Source organism: Artemia sp. Qi Xiang Cuo, chromosome 20 (genome assembly GCF_049724085.1).
Source record: "Artemia sp. Qi Xiang Cuo chromosome 20, ASM4972408v1, whole genome shotgun sequence".
In the NCBI taxonomy this organism is placed as follows: Eukaryota; Metazoa; Arthropoda; class Branchiopoda; order Anostraca; family Artemiidae; genus Artemia; species Artemia sp. Qi Xiang Cuo.
Genome location: NC_142813.1, coordinates 6,142,869 through 6,157,831, shown reverse-complemented (window position 1 = coordinate 6,157,831; position 14,963 = coordinate 6,142,869). Strand labels below are relative to the sequence as shown.

Here is a 14,963-nt window from a genome sequence, read left to right as displayed (position 1 = left end):
ACTTGACACTTGCATCCGAAAGCTCTTTGGCCAACAAGACTCCAACAATTTCACATCGATTTTCAAATCGAAATTCACACCAAATTTCAAATCGAAAAAAAATCGATCGTCTGAAAATTTGACCCTAAAAAGGGTCAATAAAGGTTTTTTCTGCACAGATTGGAACTTAAAACTATAAATCCTCGGTCCAAGTGGACCCGAATGCACAAGAAAAAATTTGGTATGCGGGCAAGGTCCCCTCTGCGAAAACGGCGCCTAATAAAGGCCATTATTTTTTTCTTGTTCCTTGAAACTTTTAAGGATCGTTATCTGTGCCACACATTTAGTTGTGAGGTTGTGGGCGTCAGGGGAACGAGTCGTGAGCAAAAAAACGTGTTGTCCTTCATCATTTCCAATCTAGGATTATTAAGTCTCTGGAATAATGTTAAAGAAAAGTGTTGGACGAAATGTGGCCAAAAAAGGCGAAAATACTTATTTTTTCTGGAGTACAAATCCAAGGAGCGGTAATTTGAATTTTACAAACTATACAAAACTGAACTTATTCAATTTTTAATTCTGAACTAATAAAAAAAGCTATACAGTGAGTGCTTGAGATAGGATTTTGTTTAAAGAAACAAAAAAAAGATCTCCAAAGAAAAGAATTAAAAATACCGTTAGCTGTGACGATTTGTGACGTCCAAAAAGAGGCATAAAAATTCGTTGCGTTTCTAATTGGCCTGGAACTTACAGCGCACGGAATCTCATTGTTCAGTTGTTCTCATCGCTACTAATTTGGAAAAAATGTAACAGTTTATTTGCCCTTTATTAGACACGTGCTACTTTTTCTTGTGGTAAGGAGTATCAAGGTGTTGCATTACGAAAATTACGTTTTTGACATTTACAGTTTTTGACATACACATATGATGGTGACATATACAGTTGCCGTCTTCAGAAGATCCAGAGATTTTGTTGCTGTTTCCCTGTAAAATAAAAGGAATTGTTCCTACTGAAGTGTTATTTGTGCGTCATGGAAAAGGCAGTTTGGTCTTTGAAAAAACCGAAGTTCTTTGAAGTTCGTGGAAACTTAGTATTACTAAACAAAGAACAGTCAATTGTATTGGCTAGACTATTAGCTAGACTATTATCTAGAGCTAATAGTCCTGAACAATAAAGATTATACCAGAAGAATAATTAAAAAAACTTTTTCCACAAAATAAGTTTTTCAAAGAAAAGTAAAGAACTCAATTAAACAGAAAATGAGCAAAAATAAAATAATCTACCAAGCTCGAAACTACCACAAATCAGCATCGATAAATAAATGAAACCCAAAACGAACAGAAATTACAATAAATAACCGAGTCAAACTCGCAACGAACAGAAATTTACATAAGTTGGGCGCAAAACCCCTATGCCTTCCCAAGGCCAGAACAAAAATTGCATTTTCCGGAAAAAAATACAAATGAATATGCATTGTCAGTTTAATATAAACATACTGATATTTAGTAATAAAAGTGTTAATATTATTTGATTTATTAAAGTTATAAAAGTAAAAACATTTATATTTTTGATATAAATGATATAAACATTTATTTTTGAAAAATAAACATTTATTTTTTTCTCGTTTTGAGTCTGCTCCTTTTGTTTTAATCTTGAGGCAACATTTAGTTTTTAAACATAATGGGAGGGTGGGAGTGGAAGGGAAATTAGTAGCCCTCCAATCACTTTCGATATTAAAAAGGGCATCAGCCCTTTCTGTTTTCAATCGAATGAGCCCCTTTCGAAGTTCCCACGACAACTCCTTCGATACGAAGTGCCCTGGTCTAAACAACAACAACAAATATTACTAATCACTTTCGGCTATTAAAAAGGACACTAGCCCTTTGAATTTCAAATCGAATGAGCCCTTTTCTGAAGTTTTTACGACAACGTTTTTCTATCTGTAAATCAACTACGCTGAACAAAATGGATGTCTCAAAATTTTTTGAGACATCCTCAAAAAATTATACCCCTGCAGAGGGGGGGTAGTTGCCCTCTAATCACTTTCGACTATTAAAAAGCGCACTAGCCCGTTGAATTTCCAATCGAATGAGCTTTTTTGAAGTTTCTACGACGACGCCTTCTATCATAACATTTTATTCCCCCTGGGCATAACTTAAAACCCTTGCCCTGAGGGCTGTGGGGGAATGTCCTCCTCAAAAACATATTTTCTCTCTGGAAATCAACTACGCTGAACAAAAAGGTTATCTCAAAATTTTGATGGGATGTGTTTGGGTGAAGGCTGGACGTGGGGGGGGGGCGAGTCGCCCTCCAATCACTTTTAACTATTAAAAAGGGCACTAGCCCTTTGAAATTCCTAGCGAATGAGTCTCTTTTGAAGTTTCTATGACAACGCCTTCTATAAAAACCTTATATACCCCAGGATATAACTTAAAACCCTTGCCCTGAGGGTTGTGGGGGAGTGTCCTCCTCAAAGCATATTTTCTATCTGGAAATCAACTACGCTGAACAAAATGGCTGTCTCAAAATTTTTATTGAATGTATTTGGGGGAATGATGGGCGTGGGGGGCCTAGATGCCCTCCAATCACTTTCGACAATTAAAAAGGGCAGTAGCCCGTTGAATTTCCAATCGAATGAGCTTTTTTGAAGTTTCTACGACAACGCCTTCTATAAAAAACATTAAATACCCCCAGGGCATAACTTAACAACCGGGTTTTGAGGGATTTGGGGTAGAGTCGTCTGCACAAACATATTTTCTATCATTAAATTAACTATGCGGAACAAAATGGCTATCTTAAAATTTTATTTGATGAGTGGTGGGGACTGATGGGTGGGGGGGGGGCTAGTTGTCCTCCAATCACTTTCGAATATTAAAAAGGACACTAGCCACTCCAATTTCCAATCAAATGAGCCCTTTTCGAAGTTTCTACGACAACTCCTTCGATATGAAGTGCCCTGGTATGGAGAAAACAAAAAACAAAAAACAACATTGTGAACCCTAGCGCTGAGGTAGGCCTAAGGGTAAAATCCACCCAAAATAGATATTTGATTGGTTAAATTGTTAAATATAAGCATAAAAAATCTACCTACGGCGGGAGTCGAACCCGCGACCTTCGGATTAGAAGTCCGACGCGCTATCCACTGCGCTACGCAGGCTTGGATGAAAACTTAAATATTTTACTTTATAATTATTATCCTTTAAGCACTTCGTACTTTAGTCTATAGGTGGGGATGGGAATGGTCCCTTAAGTTCCAGTGGTAAATTCGCAGTTTCGACATAATTTAGCGATAAATTTTCCGCAGTTCATATTATTGACTTACGAATAAAGTAAACATACGACTCGATGCCTTTTTTTATGCTCTTTACAAATATAATAATCATTTTTGTCGGAAATGGTTTTACCCCCACCCCTATACATATATCAATTCAGGGTATATATTTGCATATTAGGGGTGGGGGTAAATTTTATTTCTGATGCAAATGAGAGCTAAGTTTAAACTTTACCCCCACCCCCACCCCCACCTAATATGCAAATATATACCATGAATCGGTATATTTAGGGTTGGGGTAAAATTCATTTCCGACAAAGATGATTATTACATTTGCAAAGAGCATGAAAAAAGGCAACGAGTGGTATGTTTACTTGGTACTGGTGCATAATACGGACACTGCTAAAAAGTCAAGTTTGGTTAATGCTAATGAAATAAAATAGGATTAATATATAATAGTTTACAAAATAATTTGGGGTATATAGTTGCACTTTAGGGGGTGGGGGGTAAAGCAAAGCATATAATAAATACGTAACCAAACCTAACCTAGGTACCTCTCCCTCTAAACCCCAAAAAACAACAGTTTAAATACCGTAAACGTAATGGAAACTACTCTTTGCATTCCATTTCTGAATAGCGGTCTCTTGAAAAAAAAAACAGTCTGGCGGGTATCGTCTCTCGTTACGTAGTATATAAAAGTGTCCGTATTACGCATCATTATTGTTTACTTTATTCGTAAGTCAATAATATGAACTGCAAAAAATTTACCAATTTAGCTAGGATGAAAGTGAACATAGGCTACCACTTGATGTATTTTCGGTAAAATTATAACTTAGTTACCTTTTGCTGTCTTGGAAATGGGTTAGTTTAGGAAAATGAAATTTTCAGGGATGGGTCTGAAACTTTCAGAGACTAAGGGATGTCCTGGAAATATATTTTGAAGTACCTACCTCCACTCCTTCTCCCTCTAGAGGACAGATACTTTTATGACCTTTAAAAATCTTTGTGGTAAAAAAAAGTGAAACCTTGCAAAATAGATCTTCTGCTTAAAAGAAGTACAGGAAAACTGTTTTCAACTTCACAACTTTGCTCGATCTCAATTTATGGGGTTTCCAATATCTGCAAATACATTTCCCAAATTTAGAAAAATCCCATTGATATTACTTAAAATTCTACTCAAATAACAGGAATTGCATTTTCAGAACTAAAACCAGAGAAAAAGAAAATGATAACTGAAAATTAAGGTAAAATAATTTTTTTTGTCAAAATTGCAATAGGTAATACAACTGTCAAGTAGGCAAATTTCTAAGACTTAGAAAATAACTAGAAGGTTAACATAGAAGCTTGACAATACCTTCCTAGAGCATTTTTTTTGTTCCTGGATTCATCACTGAAGGTTTCATTTGGTACTTATCTAGAATCTGGGTACACACGAAAGAAAGACCGCATCGATATCTCAAAGCCGCTATTGATAAACAGGTTTCCGCTGCATAGCGAGATATTAATAATAATTATTTATTTTTAACCCACATCATATACAAAAATGATAATTGTGGAGTATAACGAAAAAAAGTAGATAATACACTGCATACATGAGTACATAAAACTTAAAAACTTCACAAGAGCAGAGTAACCAAAGAAAAGAAAAACATTCATGATACAAAACACGAGTAAGGCCACTGTGGCCACTGAGTAAGGCCACTGTGGGCTGGCAGATACTTATATGTAGACTGGAGTAGTTTGCCTTGAATATTTTCTTGAAGATGGTAAACCCCCCTCCTTGAAAAAATCCGTATTTGGGTTGTTTCTACCAAGTTTCATTGAAACAAAGAACACAGTGTTTATCATAAAGCCTTGTCTAATGCAGTTTCTTTTTTTTCTGACCGTGTCCTCTTTTTTCTGTCTTGGAGAACATAGGAACTGCAATTTTCTATGTCTCATGAAATGTCCGTTTTTCTTCTGTTCCTGTGGACTAATTGGTGCTTGTTAGAAAAGTTTAGTGGATTGTTGATTCATGTTTCCAGTGTTAAATTTTTTTCTTGGGGGGGGGTCTTATTTTCTCTTCTTTTCGTGTAATAAAGTTAACCGCATCACAGTAAATATTACCGGCATAAATTGGTTACCAATGTTTTTTTTTTTATGCTCATTTTGGGAGACCGTCAAAGCTTGGATTATTGCAATTCTTAGTGCTCGTCTGAGTACCAAGGACATCAAAATGTTAATTTTTTAGACCTCTTGGACCCATCCTAGGTCTTCATGCCTGAAAACTGCAGTTTTTAAAGATTTTTCTGTATCAGTTTTGAGGCCTTATTCAGGGGAGGGGCTAGGGGTTTGAACCTCTCCCCCCTGAATGTTCGTCCCACTAGTGAAAATGTAATAAAAATGCATTAGAACTAATTTTGATGCATTTTAAGTTTTTTGTCCTCCTTCTTCCCGAACAAAAATCCCGGTTATGGCTCTGATCAGTTTAATTCTATAATTAAACACTGTACAGTTCTTAAAACTACTTTGAAAATTTCTGAAATGCTTACCTTTATCGTTCCAAAATGCGGACACCTTCGCTTAACCTCCCCCCGTCCTTCCCCCCAATTAACAAACATATAGCGAAACATGTTTTCAAGAGCGCGATACTTTTCCTCTTATTAATTTAAGGGCAAAAGGTAAACAAGCGGTGTTGCAACTGATTGTAAAAATTTGAAATTGAAATTACAATATTTATATAATTCGGACTATATTAGCGCGGTATGAATAGCGGTAAAATAGCGCGGTATGTGAAGACTACGTTTACTAAAAGAAAATTCTAGTTTATTAATTGAATGTAGTGTTTCATTTAGGTGTTTCAAACACAGTTGTTTGAGTGTTTTTTGTTATTATTGTGATACGAATTTGGAAGAGCAGGGAACCCTGATGTACGTTTATATTATTTGCGCTTTTTTTTGTGTACATGACCATACATCCTAGAAAAAGTAATAAGTCCTAGTATTAGGTAAATTTAGTGTTTCGTTTAAGTGTTTTCTGATTACAGCTTATGTAAGTGTATGATATTTGTGCTTTTTCGTGTACATGGCCCTATTTGTGGCTTTAAAATGTACTTTATCTTATCTATCAATCTATCTATCTATCATATAATTCGGACTATATATTTGAACATTATGATGAGGTAGGATTGGAGTGTTAGGGAAAAGTGAAGCAATCCGGATTTAGGAATGATATAAGTAAGAATTTTATAGTGTTTTCTTATGGAGTTTGGAACCACTAACCTAATGCCGTTTTTCTTTGGGTTGTTTCAAAATTAGGAAGTGACTAGTGTTGCCACGTTAAACCGTGATAATAAATACGCAAAAATAATTAGTTTAATTTGGCCTCCGTAAAAGTCCAGAAATCAACAATTTATTGGTTTACAAAGACGACTGCACCTCCAAAGGAAAGCTGCACCTTCTTAAGGTTTTTGGTGTCATATTTTTTTAGCTTATTTTTTGGTGATTTTTCACCCACGTTTCTTTTAAATTGGACACCCCCTAATGCCAAAAAAATATACAACTGCATATATCTAATACCATTTTTCTTTCGGTTGTTTCAAAACTATGAAGTGATCAGTGTTGCCACGTTAAACCGTGAGAATAAATAGGCAAAACTAATTAGTTAAATTTAGCGTCCGTAAAAATTCAGAAATAAACAGTTTATTGGTTTACAAAGACGGTTTCACCTTCACAGGAAAGCTGCACCTTCCTAAGGTTTTAAGTGTCGTATTTTTTTAGCTTATTTTTTGCTGATTTTTCACCCACATTTCTCTCTTTTAAATTGGACACCTGCTAATGCCAAAAACTATACAACTGCATATACCTAATACCATTTTCCTTTTGGTTGTTTCAAAATTATGAAATTATCAGTGTTGCCACGTTAAATCATGATAATAAATACGCAAAACTAATTAGTTAAATTTGGAGTCCGTAAAAATTCAGAAATCAACAATTTATTGGGTTACAAAGACGATTGCACCTTCAAAGGAAAGTTGCACCTTCTTAAGGTTTTAAGTGTCATATTTTTTTTAGCTTATTTTTTGCTGATTTTTGCTGATTTTTCACCCACGTTTCTTTCTTTAAATTGGACACCTGCTAATGCCAGAAACTATTCAACTGCATATAGAGGTGTTTTTTTCATTAAAAATGATATCCCATTTTTAATATTATTACAGGTTTATGTCAATATGTAGTGGAGAATGTCTATCTGGGGTGGGATTAGGTTGGCTTCTGTTACTTACAGAATTGCCGGGTGGCCATGGGAGTGGAACTTGGTTATAACGCTCGAGAAAACCCGAGAACTGCTGTCGGATTTCATTCACCTACGATATAAGTCATGCACCTACTTCTGCTCCACTGGCCGGTACTTCTTGGGGATCAAATATAACGAACTTGGGGTGTTTTATTCTTCCTTTAGCGCATCGTGCAAGCAGCTTAGCAATATCAACTAAATTATTCTTATCTTGCACGCATTTCGTAAATCGAGTCTCTATAAAAAAAAATCCCACAGCTCGTTTTACAAACACTTCCCTCTTTATTCCGACAGCCATTGATCAAGATATATAGTTCAACACGTCATTTAGCATTATTCTCTCTCCCATGCTTGATCCCGGTTTAACCCCAATAAACAAGGGAAGGGTCAGTCCCCATTCAACCTGATCCCTGCCATTTAAGGGAGACTCTCCCGGCAGGTACAACGGCACTTGCCACGAGTTTACTGCCCCTCTTCTGCTTGTCAATTAGGGTTACATAAACAACAGCCTGGCACATATATATATATATATATATATATATATATATATATATATATATATATATATATATATATATATATATATATATATATATATATATATATATATATATATATATATATATATATATATATATATATATATATATATATATATGTCAGAAATTAGGTCAGTAGATCAGTAGAAACAAATGAAGGTTACAAATATGTCAGGATTATACGTCACTAATCCCTATTGCGAAATTTTTATTTGTTCACTACAACTTACTGAATTATTTATATTTTTTTATACTAAATAAAAAAAAATTATATTAGATTAGTGAATATAGGAACCCCCCTCCCTCTGACTCCCTTTTTACCTTAAAAGTTTAATGTTGATTTTTTAAATTTTTAGCTTTGTATTTCTTGGTCGCAAAACCAAATAATGCTTTTTTTTAATTATTTTATTCCATTTTTAATTTTACGAGTTTTTTTTACATTTTTGCTGATTAACATTGACCTTTTAATTTCAGGAGTTTAAATTGTTTTTGGTATTTTTACTGACTGACATTGACCTTTTTAAAAAAAAATTCGGCCATTTTTTACTTTCTTGTTGTTTGTTTGGTTCTGTATTATTTAATTTATGTATTGACGCTAAAGTGTGAATTCGGCCCATTTGTGCTTGTGATAGCCTTTTTTCGGTAATAAATCTTACCTCATCTAAATGACATTAGTGGCATTTAATTATATTTATTTCTATGAAAATAATTAAATTTCTAATTGCAAATTCTCAAAGATACCGGTCACAACATACAATTTGGACTCTAGTTATGAGACGAAGTTAGGGGTAAGTTTAAGGTAAGTAAGTAAGGTAAGTAAGGGAGGTAGGAAGGGAGGAGGAGGAGGATCCATTCTTGTATTTATTGTCGTATTTTAGCAAAGACTGAATTCCTTAGTTTCATCACGTAAATTAAAATAAAAAACAACAGTCTTTTTGCCATCGTGTTTAATTAAATAAAATATCGTGTTTAATTAAAAAAATTGAAATAACATCGAGTTTTATTAAAAAAAAAAGACGATTAAGAATTAATTTAAGAAGTAAAGCTTTTCTCTTACTGAAGTAAAGAGCAATGTTGAAACTTAGAACAGTAGGCTACTTGTCTATTATATAAAACACACTCGAGAAGTGAAGTTTGGTTAATGCTAATGAAATAAAACAAAATATGATGAAATATATAATAGCTTAGAAACAAATTTTGGCTATATATTTGCACATAAGGGGTGGGGGTAAAGCATAGCATATATTAAATATGTAACCTATACAAACCCATTCGAACCATACCATGCCTAACCATACCTAACCAAAATACCAACTAAATACTAAAATAGAATATTTATTTTTATTCCGACACTTATTATTTATTTTCCGACACAGCCAAAGCTAATTCTCTGGTATAAAGAAGTTGCTTGACCAGTTTCATGTCTCATGTTCGCATCAGGTGCGATCGAAAATCTCGAGTGTGTTTTATATTTTAGACAAGTACCCTTAGAACGAATAGATATCGCAGCTTACTCAACATATCAACAAAACTAGCTTAAATAAACTGAAAGAAATGTAACTTTCAGGTACTGAAAGTTATATTTTTTTGCTTTTTGCTTTTTACTTTTTTGTAACTTTGCTTTTATCTTTTTTCTTTTTTTTTGTTACTTTTTGCTTTTTTCAGGTACTGAATATTTTAACGGAATATCTTGGTTTGCAATTAATTGAGAAGATCAATGATACTGCCTCTCTCTATGGCACTTCTATTCTTGGTAGTGTTTTCGCATTCCTTCTCAAGATAAAGGTATTGATATGCTTTTTCCTACAGTTTATATAATTATCCAGTATGATCTTTCCCTATCTCACCCATTGTAAAAACCCGGACCAAGGTGCGAGTGCTCCAGAGAACGTTTTTGCAGATAGAAACATAAGCGGAATCAGATCTTTTCACGGGTAGACAAGTCAGACTGTGATCGAATCGGAAACAAGTGGAAACCCGCTATTACGAATAATGCACTTTGTTGGCAACAATCGGAAAAAGACTAACCCGCTAATGCAGAAAGAAGTGGGAGGAGCTTTCTGTTCGCACCGAGAACGAAGACCAGAAATGATCTGCGATAAGCTTACTGGATAATTATATGAACTGTGGCTTTTTCCCACAGTTGATTATTTTTTCCCATAGTTAATTGTCGAAGAAAATGTTAGTTCCCTGTACATATTTAATAACTGTCAAAAAGCCGACATAGACCCTTGGAGACACTGGCTCCTGGTACTATTATATATATATATATATATATATATATATATATATATATATATATATATATATATATATATATATATATATATATATATATATATATTATATATATATATATATATATATTATATATATATATATATATATATATATATATATATATATATTATATATATATATATATATATATATATATATATATACATTTATAGAGAATTTGGTGAATGTCTGAATCTAGTTAATGTTGACACCTGTGAATGTTCGAAAATCCTTTGGCTCTACTTCGATTCAATTAGCTTTGTGAGTCAGCTTTTTTAGTCTTATGCAACTTATGATGGTTAAAATTAAAATTTGGTTAGAATATATTAGCCGAGATTAGGTTAGGTTAAATTTGGTTTTAAATATCAGAAATGGGTTAAAAACCAAACTTAAGCGAACCTAAACCAACCTAAACTCGTCTAACCTAATCTAACCTAACATCCCATCATCAAACCTTGCATTAAACTGAAAAAATTGACTGGCAACGGGTGACTAAGTCCAAGGAGGAAAACATGTATTTCGGACATTCACCAATTTACGGACATTCACCATAATATATATATATATATATATATATATATATATATATATATATATATATATATATATATATATATATATATATATATATATATATATATATATATATATATATATATATATATGTATATATAAAACTATCTTTATAAACGAGCAATAATTGTATATATATTTATTTGTCTATGTATGTATGTATTTTTTCTCGAAAACGGCACCATATTTTTTCGCGAAAATTGTTATCCTGGAATATTCTGGCCTAAGAAAACTATTTAGATAGGTCAGAAGTTTGAGAAAATTCGTTAGAAAATTCGTTAGAGCCTTAATTTTAGAAGAAAAAAATTATGTGAGTGATGTCATTTTCATATACATCAGTATTGCAATGACGCTTAGTAGAAATAGTTGTTAGAAAAACATCATTACCGAATTTCTTTTCTTATAAGTAAAAGCAAAGTCTTTTCAAGACATGAAAAACAGTTGTAAAAAAATTTCAGTTCAGTTCAGAATCGCTAAAGTTATTACGTAAACTGCAAAAATATATACGGTGCCTGAGCAATAATTTTAATTTTTTTAATTCTAACTAGAAAAATGCCTGAAAATTTTGAAATTAGTTTTTTTTTAGATAAAATCAACTCGCTACGTGATTAAGTGTACAGGCTTGAACGCAACCAGTTATATAATATCAGTAGGAAGGCCCAAAAAACGAAAATTTTCAATTATTACAGTTGATGAATTTCTATTTTGACAAGGGATTACAACAATTCAAAAAAGAAGAAAAAATTCGAGTTTATTATATATCGTCGTTAGAAATCGGACTAGCTTCAGAAATCAAATATCTTTGAACAGACTGCAGTATGAAAAGACGTTTAAATTGCGTAAAGAGCAAAAAACTGATAATTGCAAAAATATTTGTATATATTTTAACAAGGGATTACAACAATTCAAAAACCTTAAAAAACAAAATCCCAAGTTTGAACCTTCGTATATATATATATGTATATATATATATATATATATATATATATATATATATATATATATATATATATATATATATATATATATATATATATATATATATATATATATATATATATATATATATATATATCATTTGGTTTAAACATAGGGCCAACATTTTAACGAAACTTAAAATTTGTTGAACTCTTTCTTGAACCTAAAATTATTCTTTTTGTTCTCTGTTTCAAAATGTGCGAAACATATGGCTACTTCTTTTATCAATATCTAGGTCTATACTAAATTATTTTTTAAAGGTTAATGCGAGTAATTTCAAAAAGTGCAAAAAATATGTCTTATAGGCCAAATTTTCAAGAACCATTTCTGTTAGGTTCATTAAATTTTTATTTCCCCTCGGACAACTGAATCTTTTGGGAATTAAAAAAATGCTCCTCTAATGGGGCTAATGGGGTAAATGGCCTAATAAAAGTTTCATAAGGCATTATTGCTCTGAATCATATGTTTCTTTTTTGGGTGTTTTTTTCTTCATTCCCGCTTCGTTTTTTAGATCCAACTAAAAATATTAAAGAAAATAAGCATTGGCCGCTCTCTTATAGAAAATCTGTAATAAAACCAAATAGTAATTTCGTAAGCCAGCTTTTTTTTATTCTTTTTTTAAGCTCTACAATTTTCGTTAAGTGCTTTTAATCAAATAAAATATATTAAATATTGGTTCTAAATATCAACTAGTTGCAGAAAAGTTGCAATATAAGCCAACACAAACTATATAAGCCATCTTTCATCTCCTTTTTTTGTATTCTTTAATCTCCATTGTGTTCTTTAAATCTCAAAAAAAAAATGTAAGGAATATTAAAATTTTTAAACAGGAAAAATTTTTAAATAGGATATTAAAGTTAATAGAAATTCCATTTGACAGCTTTAGTCTTAAGCTGTTTTTTCTCCTTTCTTGAAGTTCTTTTTATGAAGTCTCATTATATTATTTAAATGTAAGTATCAGGAATCCGAGATTAGGTCGGTGATACGAATTTTTTTTTACTTAAAAACGGTGTCCGGCTTATTCCCTTCCCTCCTCCGGCACCCTTTCCACACAGAAATGAAATCCTCCATACCCTGATTCATACAAGAAAAACTTTTTTGTATAATTTTTCTAGATTTGGTTGTATTGACTAGATTTTAGTTATTTAGTTATGTTGTATTTAATTTAATTGTATATTCTATTTTTGGCCTAGTCAATTTGTGAGCTGACGACCTTGAACTATATAAGGAAAAGACAGGATTACTTTACAAAAAAATTTAGTCCAAAAATAAATGTTTTTTGTTGAATATCTAGCTTAGATCACACTCTAAATTTAGTTGACCTATTCTATCAACCTGGAAGGTTCAATTCAGCTTCAAGGTAGCTAAGTAATTAAACAATTGCTATTATAGACAAGATACAAATAGGCTGGAAATCAAATACAATGCAAAAATAACCTAGGTCAGGACGTTTAAGAATAGTAATAACATGATTGATGTTCACTCACACTTGTCCAACTGTCAATTTTTATTTTGACAGTTTTTTTTGGCTGTTGGGACTCTGTGTTACTTTGCAGACGATTTAAAAATTAAATTTTTATTTTTACGAAATTAAGAAAAATGTATCAAGGGCGATGAGAGGGGAAAGACAAATTTTCCCAAAGACGTTACCTATTTAGATCAATTTTTCACACCGATAAACGTTAGTGTGCTAATTTTCAGAAAAAGAATAAGATAAAAGGTCTAATCAAAAAATTGAGAAAAATTGAGCGAGAAAAACGGGTATAATTTAAATAAAATAGCATTAGAATTCAACCTGTTTTTCTCGCTTTTTTTCTAATGAAAAATTGAGCAAGAAAAATGGGTTTAATTTCAAAAAGCATTGGAATTCAATCTGTTTTTCTCGCATAATTTTTCGTAAATGGGTAAGCAGTGTGGTCTAAGAAATTATTTATTTAATTTTATTAAAATTGTAAAAATGACATATAAAATAGTAGAAATTTCTCAAGTCAAATTTATTCTAAACCTTTGTCTGTTGCTGTTACAACAGACAAAGATTGTCTGTTACAACAGACAGCTTTTGGATTTGGTTATCAAAGTTCACCGAAAGACTTATCATTAAATTGATGAGTCAAATCAATCAATTTTTTATATTAGTAAATTGATTTAACGTAATTTATTATTTGTTTTATTGAAACTAAGGAGCAACATTAAAAATTAAAACGAAAAGAAAATTACTCCGTATATGAGGGGAGCCGCGTCTTTCTCAACCCTAGCTTCTTACGCTAAAATTTGACTTTCTGTTAGAACCCTTTTAAAAAAGCATTGGAATTCATCCTGTTTTTCTCGCGTAACTTTTCGTAAATGGGAAAGAAGTGTGGTCTAAGAAATTATTTATTTAATTTTATTAAAATTGTAAAAATGAAACAGAAAATAGTAGAAATTTGGTCAAATTTATTCTAAATCTTTGTCTGTTGTTGTTACAACAGACGAAGATTGTCTGATACAACAGACAGCGTTTGGATTTGGTTATCGAAGTTCACCGAAAGACTTATCATTAAATTGATGAGTTAAATTAATCAATTTTTTACATTATTCAATTGATTTATTATAATTTATTAAATATTTTGTTTCTATTGAATTTAAGGAGCAACATTAAAAATTAAAACGAAACGAAATTACTCCGTATATGAGATGAGCCGCCCCTTCCTCAACCCTAGCTTCTTACGCTAAAATTTGACTTTTTGTCACAACCCTTTAAAAAAAGCATTGGAAATCAACCTGTTTTTCTCGCTTAATTTTTCGTAAATGGGAAAGCAGTGTGGTTTAAGAAATTATTTATTTAATTTTATTAAAATTGTAAAAATGAAATAGAAAATAGTAGAAATTTCTTATGTCAATTTTATTCTAAATCTTTGTCTGTTGTTGTTACAACAGACAAAGATTGACTGTTACAACAGACATCTTTTGGATTTGGTTATCGAAATTCACCGAAAGACTTATCATTAAATTGATGAGTCAAATTAATCAATTTTTTACATTATTCAATTGATTTATTATAATTTATTAAATATTTTGTTTCTATTGAAACTAAG

At 31.9% G+C, this 14,963-nt stretch overlaps 1 protein-coding gene and 1 non-coding gene across 3 annotated transcripts in view; one reads left to right on the top strand and one right to left on the bottom strand.

Moving 5' to 3' along the window:
* Positions 1-14,963, top strand: part of g (adaptor-related protein complex 3, delta 1 subunit-like garnet) — a 204,628-nt gene that overhangs the window by 184,952 nt on the left and 4,713 nt on the right. For both annotated transcript variants that reach the window (XM_089105783.1, XM_089105784.1), the window contains exon 21: positions 9,724-9,843. In XM_089105783.1, the coding sequence (XP_088961909.1) occupies positions 9,724-9,843 (120 nt within the window). The remainder of the gene's footprint in view (positions 1-9,723; positions 9,844-14,963) is intronic.
* Positions 3,061-3,133, bottom strand: TRNAR-UCU (transfer RNA arginine (anticodon UCU)). The gene has a single exon. It is a non-coding gene; the product is annotated as a tRNA-Arg (tRNA).